This window comes from Cebus imitator, unplaced genomic scaffold, assembly GCF_001604975.1.
Source record: "Cebus imitator isolate Cc_AM_T3 unplaced genomic scaffold, Cebus_imitator-1.0 Scaffold31, whole genome shotgun sequence".
In the NCBI taxonomy this organism is placed as follows: domain Eukaryota; kingdom Metazoa; phylum Chordata; class Mammalia; order Primates; family Cebidae; genus Cebus; species Cebus imitator.
The window spans coordinates 10068822-10086724 of NW_016107346.1; the positions used below are offsets into that span (position 1 = coordinate 10068822).

At 54.3% G+C, this 17903-nt stretch overlaps 1 protein-coding gene across 4 annotated transcripts; it reads right to left on the minus strand.

The window, feature by feature from the left end:
• Nucleotides 1-910: 910 nt before the first annotated feature.
• ARID5A (AT-rich interaction domain 5A) lies at nt 911-17086 on the minus strand. Of its 4 annotated transcripts, none has more exons than XM_017524119.2 (7): nt 16977-17086; nt 6278-6393; nt 4057-4201; nt 3713-3765; nt 3249-3346; nt 2812-2971; nt 911-2439 (listed from the first exon to the last, which is right to left on the minus strand). In XM_017524119.2, exons 1-7 carry the CDS (start codon nt 16978-16980, stop codon nt 1231-1233), a joined length of 1785 nt encoding a protein of 594 aa, XP_017379608.1. In that variant the 5' UTR covers nt 16981-17086; the 3' UTR covers nt 911-1230. The 4 variants fall into 4 exon arrangements, with proteins under 4 accessions (XP_017379608.1, XP_037592884.1, XP_017379609.1 ...); XM_037736956.1 differs by having other exon boundaries at nt 3704-3765; XM_017524120.2 differs by lacking the exon at nt 4057-4201.
• Between the last annotated feature and the right edge of the window lie 817 nt (nt 17087-17903).

The following is a 17903-nucleotide window of genomic DNA, read 5'->3' on the forward strand; positions in this document are numbered from 1 at the left end:
GAATTCCAGCAGCCCCAGTCCCAGAGGGCAGGGCAAGTTCCAGTGGTGCGAGTTGGAGCTGCCTGCTGACCTGCTCACACCTGCAGCCTGACATCTGTCCTCTGCTTGGCCAGCAACAGCCCCGGCTTTTCCAGGACACACCAGGGCACTGCCGTGGGGCCTCTGGGAAGCACTGGGTCCCACCCCAGATTGGTGGCATGGGTTTTTCCAGGACTACACATGAAGCTGTTTGGGCACAGGCTGCTTGTGGAGGGAGGGGACGATGCCTCTGAAAGGAGCCTGCCCTCCCTCCTCCTGAGCCAAGGCCCTGTTCTCATCTAATCTACAGGAAGGAGGGTGTCAGGCCACAGGGGTTCTGTATCTACCCTGGGGCAAACACATCTGAAACTGCAGGGGCTTGTTACTGATGCAGACACCCAGGCCCAGACCAGCGCCTTTGTTCCCCTTTCCCTCCAGGCGCCTCCAGTGATTTCAATCCAGTGGCCATTCTGGCCTGTCCATCCGTGTAGGTCAGGCAAGAAGTCTGAATCCACCACCAAGGCAGACCAATTCAGGCTTCCTAGTCATGCCCCAAAGCCTTCTGGGAGCACTAGTCCCTGCGCAGCCCTCTCCTGCCAGGGGAACCTGGGCAAGTCACCAATCCTCCCAGGGCCTCCAATCCCCATCTCCACAATGAGGAAGGCAAACATTCCTGAGGCTCAGCTAGGAAAGCAGACTGAAGGCACAGGATGGGTGTCAGAGGCTGACTAAATGTGGGCAGAGGCTGGGGTTTGCTTTGGGCCTGCTCTTGAGTTGGGTGGTGGTGTCCAGGTTCATCTCCTTGGCCCCCTAATGGCAGCCCCACCCACAAGCTCACCCCTGCCTCACCTGCTGTGGCAAAGGTCCACACCACACACACCTCAGGACTATGTCAATTCACATTGGTGTCTTTTATTGGACTTTCTGTGGGCAACCTGGGTGCTTTGAGCTCCACTCTGAGGCAGTGGGAGCTGACCACCCTCTCCCAGAGCCTTACAACAACTGGGTCCTCTGCTCCTGGGCTCAGGCTGCTGCCTTGAGACAAACCCAGTTTTCCCACTGCCTCCTTCTTTGCTTGTGCCAAGCTGCCCAGCCAGGGTCATGACCTAGGTGTCCTGGGTAGTGGGCACTAGTCCAGAGCCCCCTGGCAGCAGCACCTACCCATCACGGGCCCCAGCCAACTCCACAGTACATGCAACACCATGGGCTGGCCTACAACTTGGTGTGGAAGAAGTGGGGTGCTGCATAGGTTGTGACTGGTGGTGCGTGCCAGGCAGATGAGGCTGGACAAAGTCTGTGGCGGAGGGCACTGTCGAAGGACGTGGGCGGGAAGTGCATCAGGCCAGTGGCCATGGGTGAGGGGCCTGCAGTGGCCAGGAAGTGGGCTGGGAAGGCTGGGATGACCAGGGGGCTGAAGGGCAGTGCAGCCTGGCCCTTCAAGGGGTCCGGGGTGCCAGCAAAGTTCAGCGGGCAGTGCAGCATGGTACCCCTGTAGGCCTCTGGGGGCACAGGCCCCAGGGCTGGGCCCAGCAGGCAGGAGACCAGGCCAGATCCCGCAAGTTTGGCTCCACACTTCTTGGCATCTGCCTCCTTAAGAAAGGGAGACACAGCCCGCAGTCTCTTCCCACTATGGGCAGCACCCTCTTCCTCCAGGCTGCGCTTGCTGACAAGGCCTGGGCTACTGAGGAAGGTGGATGCGGGCACGGGGCTCTTGGCCGGGACCTTGGCCATGGGAGATACCCAGCAGGCTTTTGGCTTGGGGTAGAGGCTGCCCTTTCTGGAGCCACCTTTGTGGAATGCAGAAGGGTGGTTGGCATCCCCGCCCCACACCAGCTGGGGCTCTTTCGCTGACAGCCCCTCTTTGCCAGAAGGCCCCAATAACACCCCATCTTTAAGTCTGGAGAAGAAGACCCTGGGGTGCTGGCTGACAGGTTTCAGTACCTCTGTGGGGTGGGTGTGGAAGCAGCCCGTGAAGATTGGGGCTGCTGGGCAGGGTCCCACCTGCGCTTCCTCCCCGAGGCTGCCACCCGGGGCCTGCAGTCCCTCCTGAGGGGTCAGCCGGTGCCTGGAGTTCTCAGCCAGCCCTTTGGGGCTCTGAGGACTCTCTGGGGGGTGAACAGTTGGGGATGCTTGGAGGTCTGCCCCATGGCGACAGCCCTCCTCCTGGCACTGCAAGGCCTCCACCTTGCTCACCTGGGCCAGAAGCTTCTTTTTGGCCAGTGGTGACATGATGCCATGTGTCCCCTTGCAGTAGAAGCTGGATAGGAGCCGTTTGTAGGCCTCAGGGCAGCTGCTGGCACCCACAAAGGACATAGAAGATGCAGAGGCCGGACCCTGCTGTTCTGTGCTGCTTCTGGGGGACTCCCGGCTAGGAAGTGGTGCTGGGTTATCGACATCTGCTTTGGTCTTTCCTGGCATCATCTAGAATGAGAAAGCCATGCCTCAGGGCTGCATGATCCGTGCATCCTGACCTGGGGAGCAGGAGGCACCACTTTCAGGCCTGCCTATATCCCCCGCTAGCCTCTGTAGTGCCTCTGTGCAGAATTTTCCAAAGGTGCCCTGTCTTCTGAGTGGACACAGCCTCGAGTCAGGACACAGGGCCTGGTGGGTGGGCGCAGGCTGGAGTTCAGAGTCCACTTGCACAACCGTCTGTGGAGAGCCTTGAACCCTGCAAGTCCGACCTGGGTGCAGGTTCTGTGTATTTTGAGCAGACAGCCCTGTGACTGCAGGGAGTTGTGGGGTGGGACTGGAAGAGGCAGGGAACAGGGTGGCTCCAGCCAGCCGTAGGCCTACCTGGTCCACGTGCCGCTCCTCCTTGGCCTTCTTCAGCCTCTCGGTGGCCCCGTCATCCCCCCTGTTCTCCTTGGCCATCTTGTACTGTTTCCTGGGCTTGGAGGTGGGCAGCGGCTTGTCATCCTCCCCCTTCAGGTGCCGCACATATGGCAGGACCAGCCTGGGGAAAAGCCAGGTATGTCCCCCAGGAGGCCAGCTCCCATTCCCTCCACGGCCTCTGTGGCCTCCCCTAAGCGCCAAGGAAGGCCCTCTCCTGGCCCCAAAGCTTCAGCTCCCTCGGTGATTGCGCCCAGCCAGCTTGACCTCCTGCAGCGCTAAAAACTAAGGATGGCACACACCCCGCCCGCTCCAGGCAGAGTCCACCCGGCACTCCCGGCACGCTCAGCCAAGGCCCCGGAGGGCAGGTGGCCTCCAGCACCCGGCCCACCCCACTGTACCTCTCGTAGTGGCGGCGTGTGCACGTGGCCGCGCTGGTGCTGCCAGGGCTACCCCCCAGCTCGTCGTACACATTCTTCCAGAGGCGGCGCCCGGTCACCTGCAAGGGCACCTAGTGAGGGCGCGGCTGGCGGGCGCCCCCTGGAGGCGGGATCCTCGCAGCTCCAGCCCCCTTCACAGGGACCCGGCAAGGACTGCAGTTTGGCAGCTGCTCTGCGGCTCCAGCAGCAGCTGGCCCATTCTCCCTCCCAGGGCCAAAGACTGCTGGCCCAAGCAGTTTTCCCAACACAGGGCGGGCAGGACAGATGGGGAAGGCTGGAAAAGCTGCTTTGAGCAGCAGAGTACCAGTGGGGAAGGTGGGGAGGCAGGGGCAGGACAGGGGATCCTGGCTCTTCCTCTGTCCAGAGGCTGCAGGCTCACCCCAAGAAGATGGAGTTGGGCAAGAATTGGAAGGTGCCTTCCTTACCAGCTCATAGGCCCCCAGTTTCTCCACTGCCTTGTAGATCTTCCACAGGTTAACTGGCGGAGAGAGGGGCAGGCCAGCAGTCAGTCTCTGTGGGAAGTGGGGGCAGCCTGCCACCCCTTCCTAGCACCCTGTCAGGTGGGCACAGGCCAGCACACACCAGCTAGGGCCACTGCAACGGACAGGCAGGCTGTGCCCTGTGCACCACTGGCCCAGTGGCAGCCTGGAGGGAAGCCTCCTTTCTATGTGCAACCTGGGTCACCCATAATGGGAGTGCCTGCCCGATGCCCTGCCTGGGTGGGGTTCCCTGCTGGGCCCCCCTCCCTGCCTGCACCTCAGGGACGCACTCTGCTTGAAGCCGAGATGGGGCACCCTCTCGATGGGTGTGTGTCGCTCCTTCATGAACTTGTAGAGGCTGACCAGGAAGGCCTGCTCCTCCTCCCGCTCCTGCTCCTGCTCCTCCTCCCGCTCCCCGCCTGCCTCGGGGGAGTCCTGGGGAGAGAACAGGAGGCATTGGGATGGGCCCCAGTTGGTGGCTAGCTGCTGGGGATGTGCAGAAACCACTGGTTGCAGGAGGAATAAAGTACCTGCCCCAACCCCAGTTTCCCAGAGAGCACCGAGCCACTGTTCTGGGAGGGAGTGACTGTTCCTGGGTTCGGCAGGCACAGGTGTCAGTTCCCAGTGCCCCAGGACAGGGGCTGGAGTCCAGGACCTCCCCAGAGGCTGGGCACCCCAGAGCAGCCGGCTCCAGAGGCCAAGGGAGCAGTCCCCAGCCTTCTCCAGACCAGGATCACTTCTCTGTCTTGTTCTTGATTTATCATATCTGTGTCAGCTCCTCTGTCAGACTAGGAGCTCCTGGACGGCAGGGCTCAGTGTCCCTGGGGCCGTCCTGAGGGAAAAGCTGAAGGAACAGAGGTGCTTGGTGCTTTCTGGCGCTGTGGGGTCACTCTGCCAGGCCCACGTTCCCAGAGCCTTTGTGTGGCCCCAGCCTGCCATGCTGAGCACGGGGAGGTGAAGCTCTGGGCCTCTACTACACACTGCTGTCAGGGACACAGGACTTTTGTTGTGGGTCCCAGAGGGGCAATCTCTGCTGATGCCATTCATCCAGCAAGTGGCTCAGGGTAGAGGGGTACAGTGGGTTGGGGCTGAAAGCCCAGGACCCATACCCTGGTGCAAGGTAGTCTCCTGCTCAGAGAACAGACAGCTTCCAGGACACAAACCATCTGGACTAGAACAGTGCAGAGAGCCATGTGTTCCAAAAATATTTTACCCAGCTGGGCACGTGACTCATGCCTGTAATCCTAGAACTTTGGGAGGCTAGATGGGCACATCACCTGAGGTCAGGAGTTCGAGACCAGCCTGGCCAACATGGTGAAACCCCATCTGTCCTAAAAATATAAAAATTAGCCAGGCCTGGTGGTGCCTGCCTGTAATCCCAGCTACTCGGGAGGCTGAGGCAGGAGAATCGCTTGAACCCAGGAGGCGGAGGTTGCAGTGAGCCAAAATTGTGCCACTGCACTCCAGCCTGGGTAACAGCAAGACTCTGTCTAAAAAAAAAATTAATTAATTACAGATATTGATCGACTTACGACCTATGCAACTTACGACCATTCGACTTTACAACCACAATCACTAGCCACGACTGCTCCGCGTCTGGCAGCGCAAACGTTGCCCAGCTGGGCATACGACAGTGAGGACCAGCTTCCGGCAGCACTACCATCTCCGCGTGCATATAGCCTACTCAACTTACGACCAAATCGTGTTATGACCGGTCTGTCGGAACCAATCGTGGTCGTAAGTCGAGCACTAGCTGTAGTTAAATAAATAGATTCAAGTTTATTTCAGTGTTTTTACTATTTTTTAGTTGTAAATAGCTTTTATAATAGTTCAGTGTTTTTAAGGTATTAAAGACCTTTGAGAAGAAACAACATACAAACTCACATGTCACCTATGAAATCGTAGCATGTTGGGCCCGGGAATGGTCTGTGCAGACCTCAGAAGGAAGGCTCTCTCTCAACTGCTCAAGTCAATCTGCTCCTCCAGGCCTCTATTCTGAATTCCAGGCAAGCTGCTAAAGACGACTACCATTTTGCAACCACTTTTCTGCATGAATCGGGATATTTTTCCAGACTGTGCCACCAAAGCAAATGGCCGAAATGAACGGAGGCTGAGCCCGACTGTGCTCCGAAAAAGCCGCCTGCAGCACCCCATTCAGATTCTGTACTCATTGAAACAGCCTTGTTGGTCTCATGGAGCGACTTTATATGCCCACGTTACGCATCGGGATGAACAGATGTGAATGTGGTTTTACAACATGGGCTGGAACTTTTGTCTGTTTCATGGATGGATCAGGGTGGTGGGTCATCTTCATTTGAAAAAAGGGTTCTGCTACAAAAACCAAGATTGAAACTCTGCCACAGATGACAAGTGAGTCCCCTGGCTGCCAGGCAGGGCCGGGACAGGAACATGTCTCAACTCCTGAAAGCTTGGGGAGTGTCCAGGTTCACCTGGAGGCTAAGTACAGGTGAGGCGGGTAGGGAAGAGTGCCCAGGGAGTTACCCAACTCACCTCCAGCAGGATGGGGTTCTGGTTCCTGTTCTGCTCACCAGCAGGTTTGGGGGACGCAGGTGGGTCTAGGGCATCACCCTCCGTGGTCTGCTTCCTGTTCCCTTTGACAGGGGCTGCTGCAAGGAGAGAGGAGAGAGGGAAGAAGGAAGGAGGAAGGGGTGGGGAGAGAGTACATGAGATGCAGGCAGAGGAACAGCAATCTCCCCACCTCCAATCAGAGTTGCCAGAGGGTGCTGGTGCAGGGGCTCACGCCTGTGATCCCAGCACTCTGGGGGCCCCAAGCAGGCAATTGCCTGAGGTCAGGAGTTCGAGACCTGCCTGGCTAACATAGTGAGACCCTGTCTCTATTAAAAAAAAAAAAAGAATTGGCCAGGGGGAAGGGGTGTGTCCCTAGCTGCACACAGGCTATCCTGCACGTGCGTGTGCACACATACACACACACACACACGCCCACCTCCCCACTCCCCAACCGACTGCATCCGCTCCACACCCCTTTTCTTTCCTCTGCTCAAGCTATCTCCCCACATCTTTGAAGGAAACGCAAAACCACCTTGAGGTCAACTCAGAGGAGGCTGGGGTTGGGCTGTGGTGCTTGAGGAAATCCTGTCTCCAAAAACCATGCTCAGACACAGAGTTCCGAAGCAGCTTAGCCTCACTGGAGAGCTAAAGGATCCCAAGGCTGTGGCCCCAAAGCACCACAGCAGGTCCCTGGGTAGTAGTTCCTCCAGGAATACTCGGGAACATCTGACCTTTCCCTGAGAATCTGCAGAGTTCTAACCGCTCTAATTAGGCCACAATGCTCCCCTCACCTGCAAGAGTCCTGGTGGTCCCTCAGGTTTCTGCTAACAAGTGTCTTCCTCTAGGTGGCCTCCTCCAGCCCTGGGCCACAGGCAGCTCCTCCACTGCCGTCAGCTACTCACAGCCATCCTGGCATCCTGGCTTAACTGCCTGTGGCTCCCAGGGCTCCCTGATAGCTCAGTGAGGCTTCCCATGCCCCATACGGCAGTTGCCAAGCTGGAATGAGCAAGGCTCACAACAACCCTGCGTAGTGAGCAGGAGAAGCCATGGGATCTATTTTACTATGTGCTGATGGTTGCAAAAATGCAACACCTCCGACACTGCAAAAAACACAATCATTGGAAACTGCCTCGGGCCACATGGCAGGCTGGCAGCAGATACCAGACCAGGAACCCATGTCTGACAATCTTTTCTTTCTGTCCTTTGTCCTTTTGTTAATTGAGTATGAACTATCCCGTACTCTTAGTTCACTCCAGCCCAGAAAATCCTTATTGTTGGGAATCTGTGAGATTTCCCTTCCATCTCAGAGAGAAAAAGAATCTCCTTGGGAACAAGAAACCCATACTAGCATGAGCCAGGGCCCAGTAGTACTCAGAGGCACAGGGTAGAAGCCTTGGCCATTGAGTGATCCCACTTTGATAGGTGTTCATATATCTTGCCTCCATGTTGATGGCTGCTGACTAATCAGGGTGATGGTTTCTGGGGCTGGGGTGACTGTGACAATTTCTTAAAATAAGACAACAATGAAGTATGCCATATTCATTAACTCTTCCCCCTGGCTCCACCTTTTTTTTTTGAGACTGAGTCTCAGTTTATTGCCCAGGCTGATGTGCAGTGATGTGACCTTGGCTCATGGCAACCTCTGCCTCCCTGGTTCAAGTGATTCTTCTGCCTCAGCTTCCAAAATAGCTGGGACTACAGGCATACGCCACCACACCTGGGTAATTTTTGTATTTTTAGTAGAGACGGGGTTTCACCACATTGGCCAGGCTGGTCTCGAACTCCTGACCTCATGATCCACCCAACTCGGCCTCCCAAAGTGCTGGGATTACAGGCGTGAGCCATTGCACCCGGCAACTCTTCCTTTCATGAAGGATTTCTCTGTGGCATGTGATGCTGCTTGACAGCATTTTATCCATAGCAAAACTTCTTTCAAAACTGATGTCCATCCTCTAAAACCCTGCTGCTGCTTTATCAACTAAGTTTATGTAACATTCTAAATCCTTTGTTGTCATTTTGACAATGTTCACAGCATCTTTGCCAGGAGTAGATTCCACCTCAAGAAGCCACTTTAGGATGAGTGCGGTGGCTCATGCCTGTAATCCCAGCCAGCACTTTGGAAGGCCAAGGTGGGTAGATAACCTGAGGTCAGGCCAAGGTGGGTAGATAACATGGCGAAACACTGTCTCTACTAAAAACACAATAATTGGCTGGGTGTGGTGGCAGGTGCCAGTAGTCCCAGCTACTTGGGAGGCTGAGGCAGGAGAATCCCTTGAACCCAGGAGGTAGAGGCTGCAGTGAGCTGAGATTGCACCACTGCACTCTAGCCTGGGTGATGAAGCAAGACTGTGTATCAAAAAAAAAAAAAAAAAAAGTCACTTTCTTTGCCCATCCATAAAAAGCAACTCCTCATCCACGCAAGTTTGATCATGAGATTGCGGAGATTCAGTCTCATCCTCAAGCTCTACTTCTAACTCTAGTTCTCTTGCTTGTTCTACCACATCTGCAGTGAGTTCTCCACTCAAGTCTTGAACCCCCTGAAGTCATCCATGAGGGTTGGAATTACCTTCTTCCAAATGCTTGGATATTTTGACCTCCCACAAATCACAAATGTTCCTTAAATGCTCTCCAGAGGTTTTCAATGTATTTTGCCCAGATCTATCAGAGGAATCACTATTTATGGCAGCTATAGCCTTACAAAATGTATTTCTTAAATAATAAGACTTGAAATTGCTTCTTGATCCTTGGCTGAAGAATGGATGTTGTGCTTGCAGGCATGAAAACAACATGTATCTCCTTGCACATTTCATCACAGCTCTTGGGTGACCAGTCACCTTGTCAATGAGCAGCAATATTTTGAAAGGAATCTTTTTTCTGAGCAGTAAGCAGTTTTCAACAGTAAGCTTAAAATACTTAATAAACCATGCTATAAACACATATGCTATCGTCTGGGCTTTGTTATTTCATTTTTAGCACAGGCCGAGTAGATTTAGCATCATTCTTAAAGGCTCTAGGGTTTCTGGAATGATAAATGAGTAACTTAAAGCCACCAGCTGCATTAGCCCCTAACAAGAGAGTCAGCCAATCTTTTGAAGTCAAGCACTGACTTCTCCTTAGCTATGAAGGTCCTAGATGACATCTTCTTCTAATACAAAGCTATTTCATCTACATGGAAAAATCTCTGGTTAGCATGGCCACCTTCATCAATGATCTTAGCTGGATCTTCTGGATAAATTGCTGCAGCTTCTACATCAGCACTGGTTGCTTCACCTTGCACTTTTACGTGATTGGAGATGGCGTCTTTCCTTAAACCTCATGAATCAACCTCTGCTGGCTTCCAACTTTTCTTCTGTACCTCTCTCAGCCTTCACAGAATTGGAGATTTGGAGCCTTGGTCAGAATTAGGCTTTGGCTTAAGGGAATGTTATGGCTTCTATCCAGACCTCTCAAACTTTCTCCATTATCAGCAATAAGGCTGTTTCACTTTCTTACCGTGTGTGTTCACTGGAATAGCACTTCTGATTTCCTTCAATAACTTTTCCTTGGCATTCACAACTTGGCAAACTGGTGCAAGAGGCCTAGCTTTCGGCTTATCTGGGCTTTCGACCTGCCTTCCTCACTGAGCTTAATCATTTTCAGTTTTTTATTTAAAGATAAAGACCTGTAACTCTTCCTTTCATTTGAACACTTAGAGGCCATTGTAGGATTGTTAATTGGCCCAGTTTCAATATTGTTGTGCCTTAGGCAACGAGGGGGCCAGAGAAGAGAAAGAGAGGTGGAGAGATGGGGAATGGCTGGTTGACAAGCAGGTGGAACAAACAACATTTAGCAATTTCATTAACTGTCTTTATGGGTGGAGTTCATGGTACCCCAAAACAATGACAACAGTAACATGAAGGATCACTTATCACAGATCACCATAACAAATATAATAATATTAGAAAAGTTTGAAATGTTTTAAGAGTCACCAAAATGTGACATAGAGACACAAAGTGAGCATATGCTGTTGAAAAAAAAATGGCATCGATAGACTTGCTTGATGAAGGGTTGCCACAAACCTTCAATGAGTAAAAAAAGGAGTATCTGTGAAGTACAATAAAGCAAAGCACAAAAGAGCAAGGTGTGCCTGTACATTTTGTCCCTCAGTCCTGGAGGAATTCCATTTTAAAGAGGGGATATCTGAAGCCATAATGGTTTTGGTTAAGTCACTTGCCTCTCTGGGGGACCAGGATTCAAAACAAGGTCTGATTCTGGTCCAGTGGCTGCTGTGGTTATCAACATTTGAAAAGCCTTCATGAAGAGTCCAAGTAAGCCTGGAGAGAAACGAATCCTAAGACTTGTCAAACAGAAAGAGACCAGGCCCTCCTCTTGGGCTGGCTTCTTACACACCGGTCTCCAGAAATACTGGGTACTAACAAGTGACCCATCAGACTGATGCCTTTCCAACCAAGTCCTCTGTGACTCTGTGACTCAGTCTTCCCTGCTGTGAAATGGGAGAGGAAGATCCTCGAGTTTTTTGCTAGCTATCCATGAATTCCTGAAGTCTTCCAGGTCTAGGAGCACCTCCTCCACTGGTTCTTCTCCTCCTGCCTACCACTCTCAGCTCACACATCCCTCCCCTCATTCCTGCCACCCCAGATCCTCAGCATTGAAGGACTCTCTCCATGTCTTCCTTGGTGTGACAGGGGCTTCTCAGTCACAGACTTCCTATGTGACCCTGGCAATTCGCTGCCCCTTGGGCTTCAGAAAAATACGGTGGTGAGACAGGGCCCAACAGAATCACCTGAAGGAACATTTTTATTACATTTTTTTCCCCCCTGAGACGGAGTCTTACTCTGTCGCTCAGATCAGAGTACAGTTGTGCCATCTTGGCTTACTGTAACCTCCACCTCCAGGATTCAAGCGATTCTCCTGCCTCAGCCTCTCAAGTAGCTGGGATTACAGGCACGCACCACCAAGCCCAGCTAATTTTTGTATTTTTAGCAGAGGCGGGGTTTCACCGTGTTGGCCAAGCTGGTCTCAAACTCTTGACCTCATGATCCACCTGACTCGGACTCCCAAAGTGCTGGGATTATAGGCATGAACCACCACACCCAGCTAGAGGAGCATTTTTAAAGATGTTTATGCATGGGACCCACTCCCAGAGTCTGATTTAAGGTCCAAGGTGGGGCAGCATGGTTTAAAGCTTCCTAGGGCATTCCGGTTGCAAGCCACGGGGCCAGAGGGGCCCTAGTCCCTTCTGTGTGGTTCGGAGTTTGTAAGCTCTGCCTGGACCACACTTGGGAAAAATCTCCTGGAGTCGGGCGCTCGTGTTACCTGGAAAGGAGGTCACCAATCCAAGCTGTTTAACCCCAGATGGGAAAGGGATTAGAGCTCCCGCCTTAAGCCACAAAGGGAAACATTCTCTCTCTGTGTCCAGCCAAGTCCCCAGATGAACTCGGTCTCCATTCTCAGGGTTAGTGCTCTGTCCTGCCAGGGCCCTCTGGGTTGCAGGCGTTTGGGCCCCAACTTCCACAGCATTAGATGAGTGAGAAGGTAGAGTCCTCTCCCCACTTAGTCTCCAGGGTGCCCTCTGTCTTGTCCCTGGTTGCCCAATCCCTCCCTTTTCCTGATCATTCACAGATCAGGGTTGCATTTGTAAAAGGGGTTCTGCTATTGAAAAAAAAAAGCTTGAAACCCACTGCCATAGATGTTGGGCCAAGCAGGTCCTGCCTTGGGAGGCAGAGAGCTGGGAGCCAGGCAGGTAGGACCTGTGCGGTGGGGTGGGCCCTCTCCTGGCTCTGCAGAGGAGGTAAAAGACTTATAGAGCTGAAGGCCCTATCTCCCAGCCCCACTCAGCCCACAGAGGTAGGAGAAACACTGCCCCGATCACTGCTGCTGCCGCTGCCGTGACCCACTGCACTACTGTCTTGCTCCAAGCCTGTGTGTGCAGATCCCTTCCAGGCACAATGCCTTGCAGGTTTTATGTGTAACAGAGTGGGGGAATCAAACGCAAAAAAGAAAACTGCTCCCCATAAGAATGTCATCCAGACTTCAACTTTCTCCATCCAGCAAGCAATGATGATGATGATGATGGTGATTATTGTGTCATTACTTACTTGTAACACATCTGAAATCTATTCTGGTTTACAGGATGAGATAGGGATCCTAGCCATATTTCCCCCCACTGGTTGGGGGTCCCAGTTATGGCTTGATGGCCTTCTCCCCCAGTGGTGTGAAACGCTACTTTCCTCACAACATCGATGCTTATAAGGAATACATCTGGGACTATTTCTGGACTTTCTATTCTGTTTCATCCACTGTGGAATGCTAGGACCTGTGCATACTGTTTTATGTAGCTTTATAAAACAACTTACTTTCTAGAGGGCAAGTTGCCCAATATTATTACTTGTCCTTTAAAAATATTCCATCTAAACTTTGGGATAATTCTGTTACATTCTCTTTTTTTTTTTTTTTTTTTTAAAGAAAAAGGGGGTGGGCTGGGCAGGTGTGGTGGCTCACTCCTGTAATCCTGGCACTTTGGGAGGCCGAGGCAGGCAGATCACTTGAGATCAGGAGTTAGACCAGCTTGGCCAATGCGGTGAAACCCCATCTCCACTAAAAATACAAAACTTAGCTAGGCATGGTGGCACAAGCCTGTCATCCCAGGTACTCAAGAGGCTGAGGCAGGAGAACTGCTTGAACCCAGGAGGTGGAGGTTGCAGTGAGCTGAGATCAGGCCACTGCACTCCAGTCTGGGCAACAGAGTGAGACTCCATCTCCAAAACAAAAACACAAACAAACAACCCCCACTACTAGGGCTTTGATTGCATTTAAATTTAGAAACTACTCTGAGGAGAAATAATCCCTTTACAATATTGCATCTTTCTTTTTAGGACCGTATGTCTCCATAATTTAGGTTTTCCTCTGCAGTCCTCAGAAGCTCCTTCTTAAAAAGCCCTGTGCTTTCCTGGGGAGCTTATTCCTAGTTTGTTCCTTGAGTTTTGTGCAGCTAGAAAATGGTGTTAGAAAAGCTCTGATAACGGTAGGAGTTCACTCCACAAGCCCCCTGCGATTTTCTCATTTCACTGCTGGGAAGAGAGCGTAGGCAGGCTAGGTGGCTGCACCAGAAGATGAGCCTGGGCTCTTAGTGACACAGTCCCTCACTTCGAAGAGAGAGGGTGTGGCAGGATGCTGGGCAGGGGGATTGCCTGAGTCTCTTCCTGTGTTATGAGTCTGATTTCTTTCCAACTCCATGGCTCCTGTCTGAGTTAAGCTCAACTTCCAGACCCTAAAACTACAAGAGTGAAGAGCTGAGTCTGTCACTCCCTCCAGTAGAGGATGCTCCCATAGGTCAACTCAAATCAGTGCCCTGGCTGGCGTGGGCTAGGCATCTCATACAACACTGCTTTGTCGAATCTTCCCAGCCATTCAAATATAACAGATATAATGCCTGAAGCTCAGAGAGATTCAGTAACTTGCCTGAAGCCACTCAGCTTATGCATGGCAGAGCTGGGATTCAGAACTCGGGTAGTGTGACTCCTGAGACATGCTGATCCCTGAGTTTCAAAGCTTTTTTTCTTTCTAATGGGAGCAGGGAGACCTAAAGTTCCTTATCTAGGTTCAGAGGGTACAAACTCACCTCCTTTCCCCAAGTAGATGCCCAGCTTCCCAGCACATCATCCCTGTCACTCTGCTAACAAGAGCAGGTCTGTGTTGACTGCTAAAGCATCCAGGCTCAGGGATGGAAGGGTGCTGGTCAGAGCTGGGCAGTGGGAGGCACGGCCCCCTCGCCCTGTGAATCAACTTCCCTGGCCTGGGTGTAGGGGGCCCCAGAGGCCCCACCATCTTTGAATAAGGGGTGTTATCTCGTAATCTTGAGGAAGAAAGACCTGTTGATACCTACTAAGATTCCTTTTAAAAAACTACTACCTGTTACCTGAGAGAGTAGCGGGGCAGCTCTGGCCAGGGTTCAGCCAACCTGACAAAGGGGAAATATGCAAAGGCAGGAAGGTGAAGGCAGTGGGGGTGGGGGGCAGCGGGCGGGAGTCACTGAAGACAAACTTAAGATGTCTCTCGAGGCTTAGCCAGGACTAGAAGGTAGCTATGGGACTGGGCAGTGGGTGGATGTGTGGAAGTCAGCTGGTCCCCTGCCCTGGCCGACATCAGGCTGGAAGCAGATGAGAGTGGACCAAGAGGACAGATAGGCCAAGGGGCTCTAGCATCTCATGGCTGCACCTCTTATCAAGTTGGTCACTGCTTCTGTATCTCAGTTTCCCATTCTACAAGATGGGCGTGCTGGACTCAAAGCACCCAATGTTCTCAGTAGAAGAAATCGAGAAGAGAAAGGAGGCTTCCCCCACAAACCACAGCCAGGCTCAGTGAGAAGATCAGAGGCCTGCCTGTCCTGCTCCCTCCCCAAGGCACCTCACTGCCCAGCCGGTGCTCCGGAAACAGCCTCCTGGGTGCAGCAGGATGAGCACACTGGACTTACAGACTCCTGTTGCTCAGAGAGGGGCAGTGACTAGTCCAAGGCCACACAGCTCTCAAGCTTAAGGGTCTGCTGGAGGCACACACCTCTTTCCTTCTATCTCTCCCTCCCCGCTTTCTGCTGCCCGCCCCACTCACCCAGGGTGTGATGGGAAGGAAGTGACACTTCCTTTCATGAAAAGTCACTGACTGGGAACACTGCGTCAATTACCACAATAATGGTAACAGCAGCCTCAATAACAACCGGCAGACTCCACCCCGCCCCCTCGGCTGAGGTTGTTGGCTTAAGTTTCTCTGAGCTTGAGCTGGAGCGAAACAAAGACAGCCTTTGAAGCCGCCAAGCGGCGGGTCCACTCGGCGGCCCGGGAGGGGCGACAGGCCAAGTCTCCGCGGAGCTTGCTCTGGCAGTTTGGGGAGGGGAGGCCTGCCAAAGGCTGAGCTGAAGCCAGCAATGCGGAGAAACGCGATGGGCCTGGGGCCCACCCCCATCCCCACCAGGGCACAGGTGCAGCTGAAGCCACAGCCCAGCCTCAGTACCTTAGCTTGAGGGAGGGCGAGAGAGACAGGGTCTGGGGGCAGCTGAGGCTACAAGCGCCACCAGAGGGTAAAGAAAGGGAAGAGGGTGCGGGGGACACTGAATGTGAGGCTACCAACTTCCAAGCCCCACTCTCCCTGTCCCTCTTACCGGGCTCTTCTGGGATGTCCTAAAAGCCCCTATTCCAGGATGGGGCTCAACCCTCACTGTCCCTCCCCACCGAGTCTGGGCCACGTTTGGTGGTGACTGACAGTGAGAACTCCCCAGAAGGTTTCGTGTGTTCCCATTGCACCTACGGGGGGCAGAAGCTCAGAGGTGCCAAGTGACTTGTCCAAGATGTCTCCCAACTGTAGAAGCAGATTTTCGGAGGCCCTTTCCATCTCTGCCACGTCAAGTTCTAGGCCCCAGGCGGGTCCCTACGGCCTAGATTGGGCTCTGGGCTCTGCTGTGAGGTGAAGCCCTCGAGCTCCCATCTCCCACCCCTCCTGTGCTCTGGCGTTGCCTGTAGTCACAGAGACACCACCATGTGTATGGGCTTCCACCAACGGGGCCTGCGTGGGGCGAGGCACCTGTTGTCCTCCCTTGGGGCCCGCAGAGCCCTTCTTGCTGGCCCAAGACTCCGCAAACAAAAGGGCACTGGCCCCGCGGTGCCTCAGGACCCCCTGGGTCCTTGGGAGTCCTGCATCCCTCAAGCCCTAACACACAGGCGCGGAGTGGAGGGTGACGCGACCCTGGCCCGGGCAACTCCTGGACACCGCGGAGTGACTGAGTAAGGTCCCGGGTTGCCCCGCAGCTCGGGCCGAGCACGAAGCCAGGAATCTCCTGCATGCTCGAAGCCTGCGCTCCTGCCCTCTTCTCCCTCTTCTCCCGCCTCGAGCCCCTCGGCCGCCAGCCCATCCCTTCTCAGACCAAGGGAAGAGAAGGGGACACACTATGGACAGGAGAGGAGAGCAACCAGGAAAGCGACCCCTCTCCTGCGGGGCTGCGGTGGGTGCGCGGAGAAACCCGAGAGGAAAAGAGAGAAAGGAAGAGAGAGAACGGACTGGGGGCGAGAAGCCGGGCGGCCCGGACCATCGGCGCAGCCCGCGATCGAAAGAGGAACAGTCGAGCCTTCAAAGCGCATTGAGCAAGTTCTTCATACCCGCGCAGCCCCTTTCAGGAAACGGCGGCCGCAGAGGAAAGCGCCGCGCGCCCAGGACCCGGCGCCTGTGCCCGGCGGGCGCCGCGGTTCTGAAACCCGCGGGATGTCACGGGGCGGAGGGGCGGCTGCCGACAGCTGTCACAACAAATTAGCTGAGCCCAGCTCGAGGTGGAAACCGCAGCAGGAAGTGGGACGACGGAGACGTACCGGGCTCGGCACATTTCAGGCAAGAGACGGCGAAAAGAGTTTCGAGATAAACGCCCGGGAAGCCCCTGGCCGCCAAAACTTTTTGTCTTTCCTTTTCTCGAAGCGCGCGCGGACGCCCAGCCTCACCCCTTCCGCGCCGGCCGGGGGGCGTTTAAACCACGGACCAGGCTTGCTCCCCTGGGCCCGCACCCCGAAGCCCACCCCGGGCCCCTCTCCGCCCCCCACGGCGCCACCGACGGCTACGAGGACTGGGGGAACCCGGAGCCGGCACCTTGGCCCTCCCTGCAGGGCCGCCGAGCCCCGGCCCGGGCCCCCGCAGAGCCGCTTACCCATGGCCCGGCGAGGTCCAGCGGCGCCCGCCCCGAGACCCTCAGCGCGTACCCGTACGGACCCCACGCTCCTGGACCTACTGGCTCACGGTGCCGCCCGCCGGTCGCCTCCCCGCAGCCCCGCCCCGCCCCACTGTGGGCTCCCATTGGTGGGCCCGGCTCCTTCGTGCCGGGACCGCCCCCTGAGCCCAGGGACCTCTGGGAGTTGTAGTGCGCGCCCTCCCTTCCGAGTGGGGCCCCTAGAATAGGCTCATTTCCTAGAGGGGCGGAGGCAGGACTCCCAGGAATCATTGCTGCCTTGTGCCTCAGTTTTCCCGGAGGCAAAACTAGAGTTTGGAAAAATCCTCCTTGCTTTCAGTAGAGCACTGAGGTCTCTGTGGAGTGAGCGAAGTGCTTTTGACTTTGATTTGAAAGTGGCCCTTTGCATTTCCCATTTCCCACCCAGCCCAACATAGAGGGCCAGGTGAGGTCCGGAGCGGCGGCTCACGCCTGGAATCCCTTCGCTTTGGGAGGCGGAGGCAGAGGGCGGGTGGATTACTTGAGCCCAGAAGGTAGAGGTTGCAGTGAGTTTTGATCACACCACTGCACTCTATCCTGAGCAACAGATGGAGACCCTGCCTCAAAAAAAAAAAAAAAAAAACTCAAAACAACAACAAACAGGAGAGGTGGTTAGTGTGAGTTAGACAAGGACCAAACTAGTAAATCCTTGGCCTAGGCTCTGTGGCTAGGCCTGCCAGTAATAGTCAATGTCCACATAGTAATGCAGACCGAGAGAGGAAGCTACAAGCTGAGCAGTCCAAAGAGAGGGCATGAGTTCAGGCTGTGGGAGGTGGAAATGAGGCCTAGGAAGAATGAAGGCAGGAGGAAGTGCCCAGCCAGCCATAGCAGTAACTTGGACCTGTGGGGGCCAAAGTGGAGGAAACAGGG

Bases quoted from the DNA above. Each gene is read 5' to 3' on its own strand.
- ARID5A (XM_037736956.1), bottom strand. The intron at 4,202-6,277 runs GTGAGTTGGGTA...TTCTCTCCCCAG, and splicing joins AGAACCCCATCCTGCTGGAG to GACTCCCCCGAGGCAGGCGG. The intron at 2,972-3,248 runs GTACAGTGGGGT...GCTTTTCCCCAG, and splicing joins ACACGCCGCCACTACGAGAG to GCTGGTCCTGCCATATGTGC.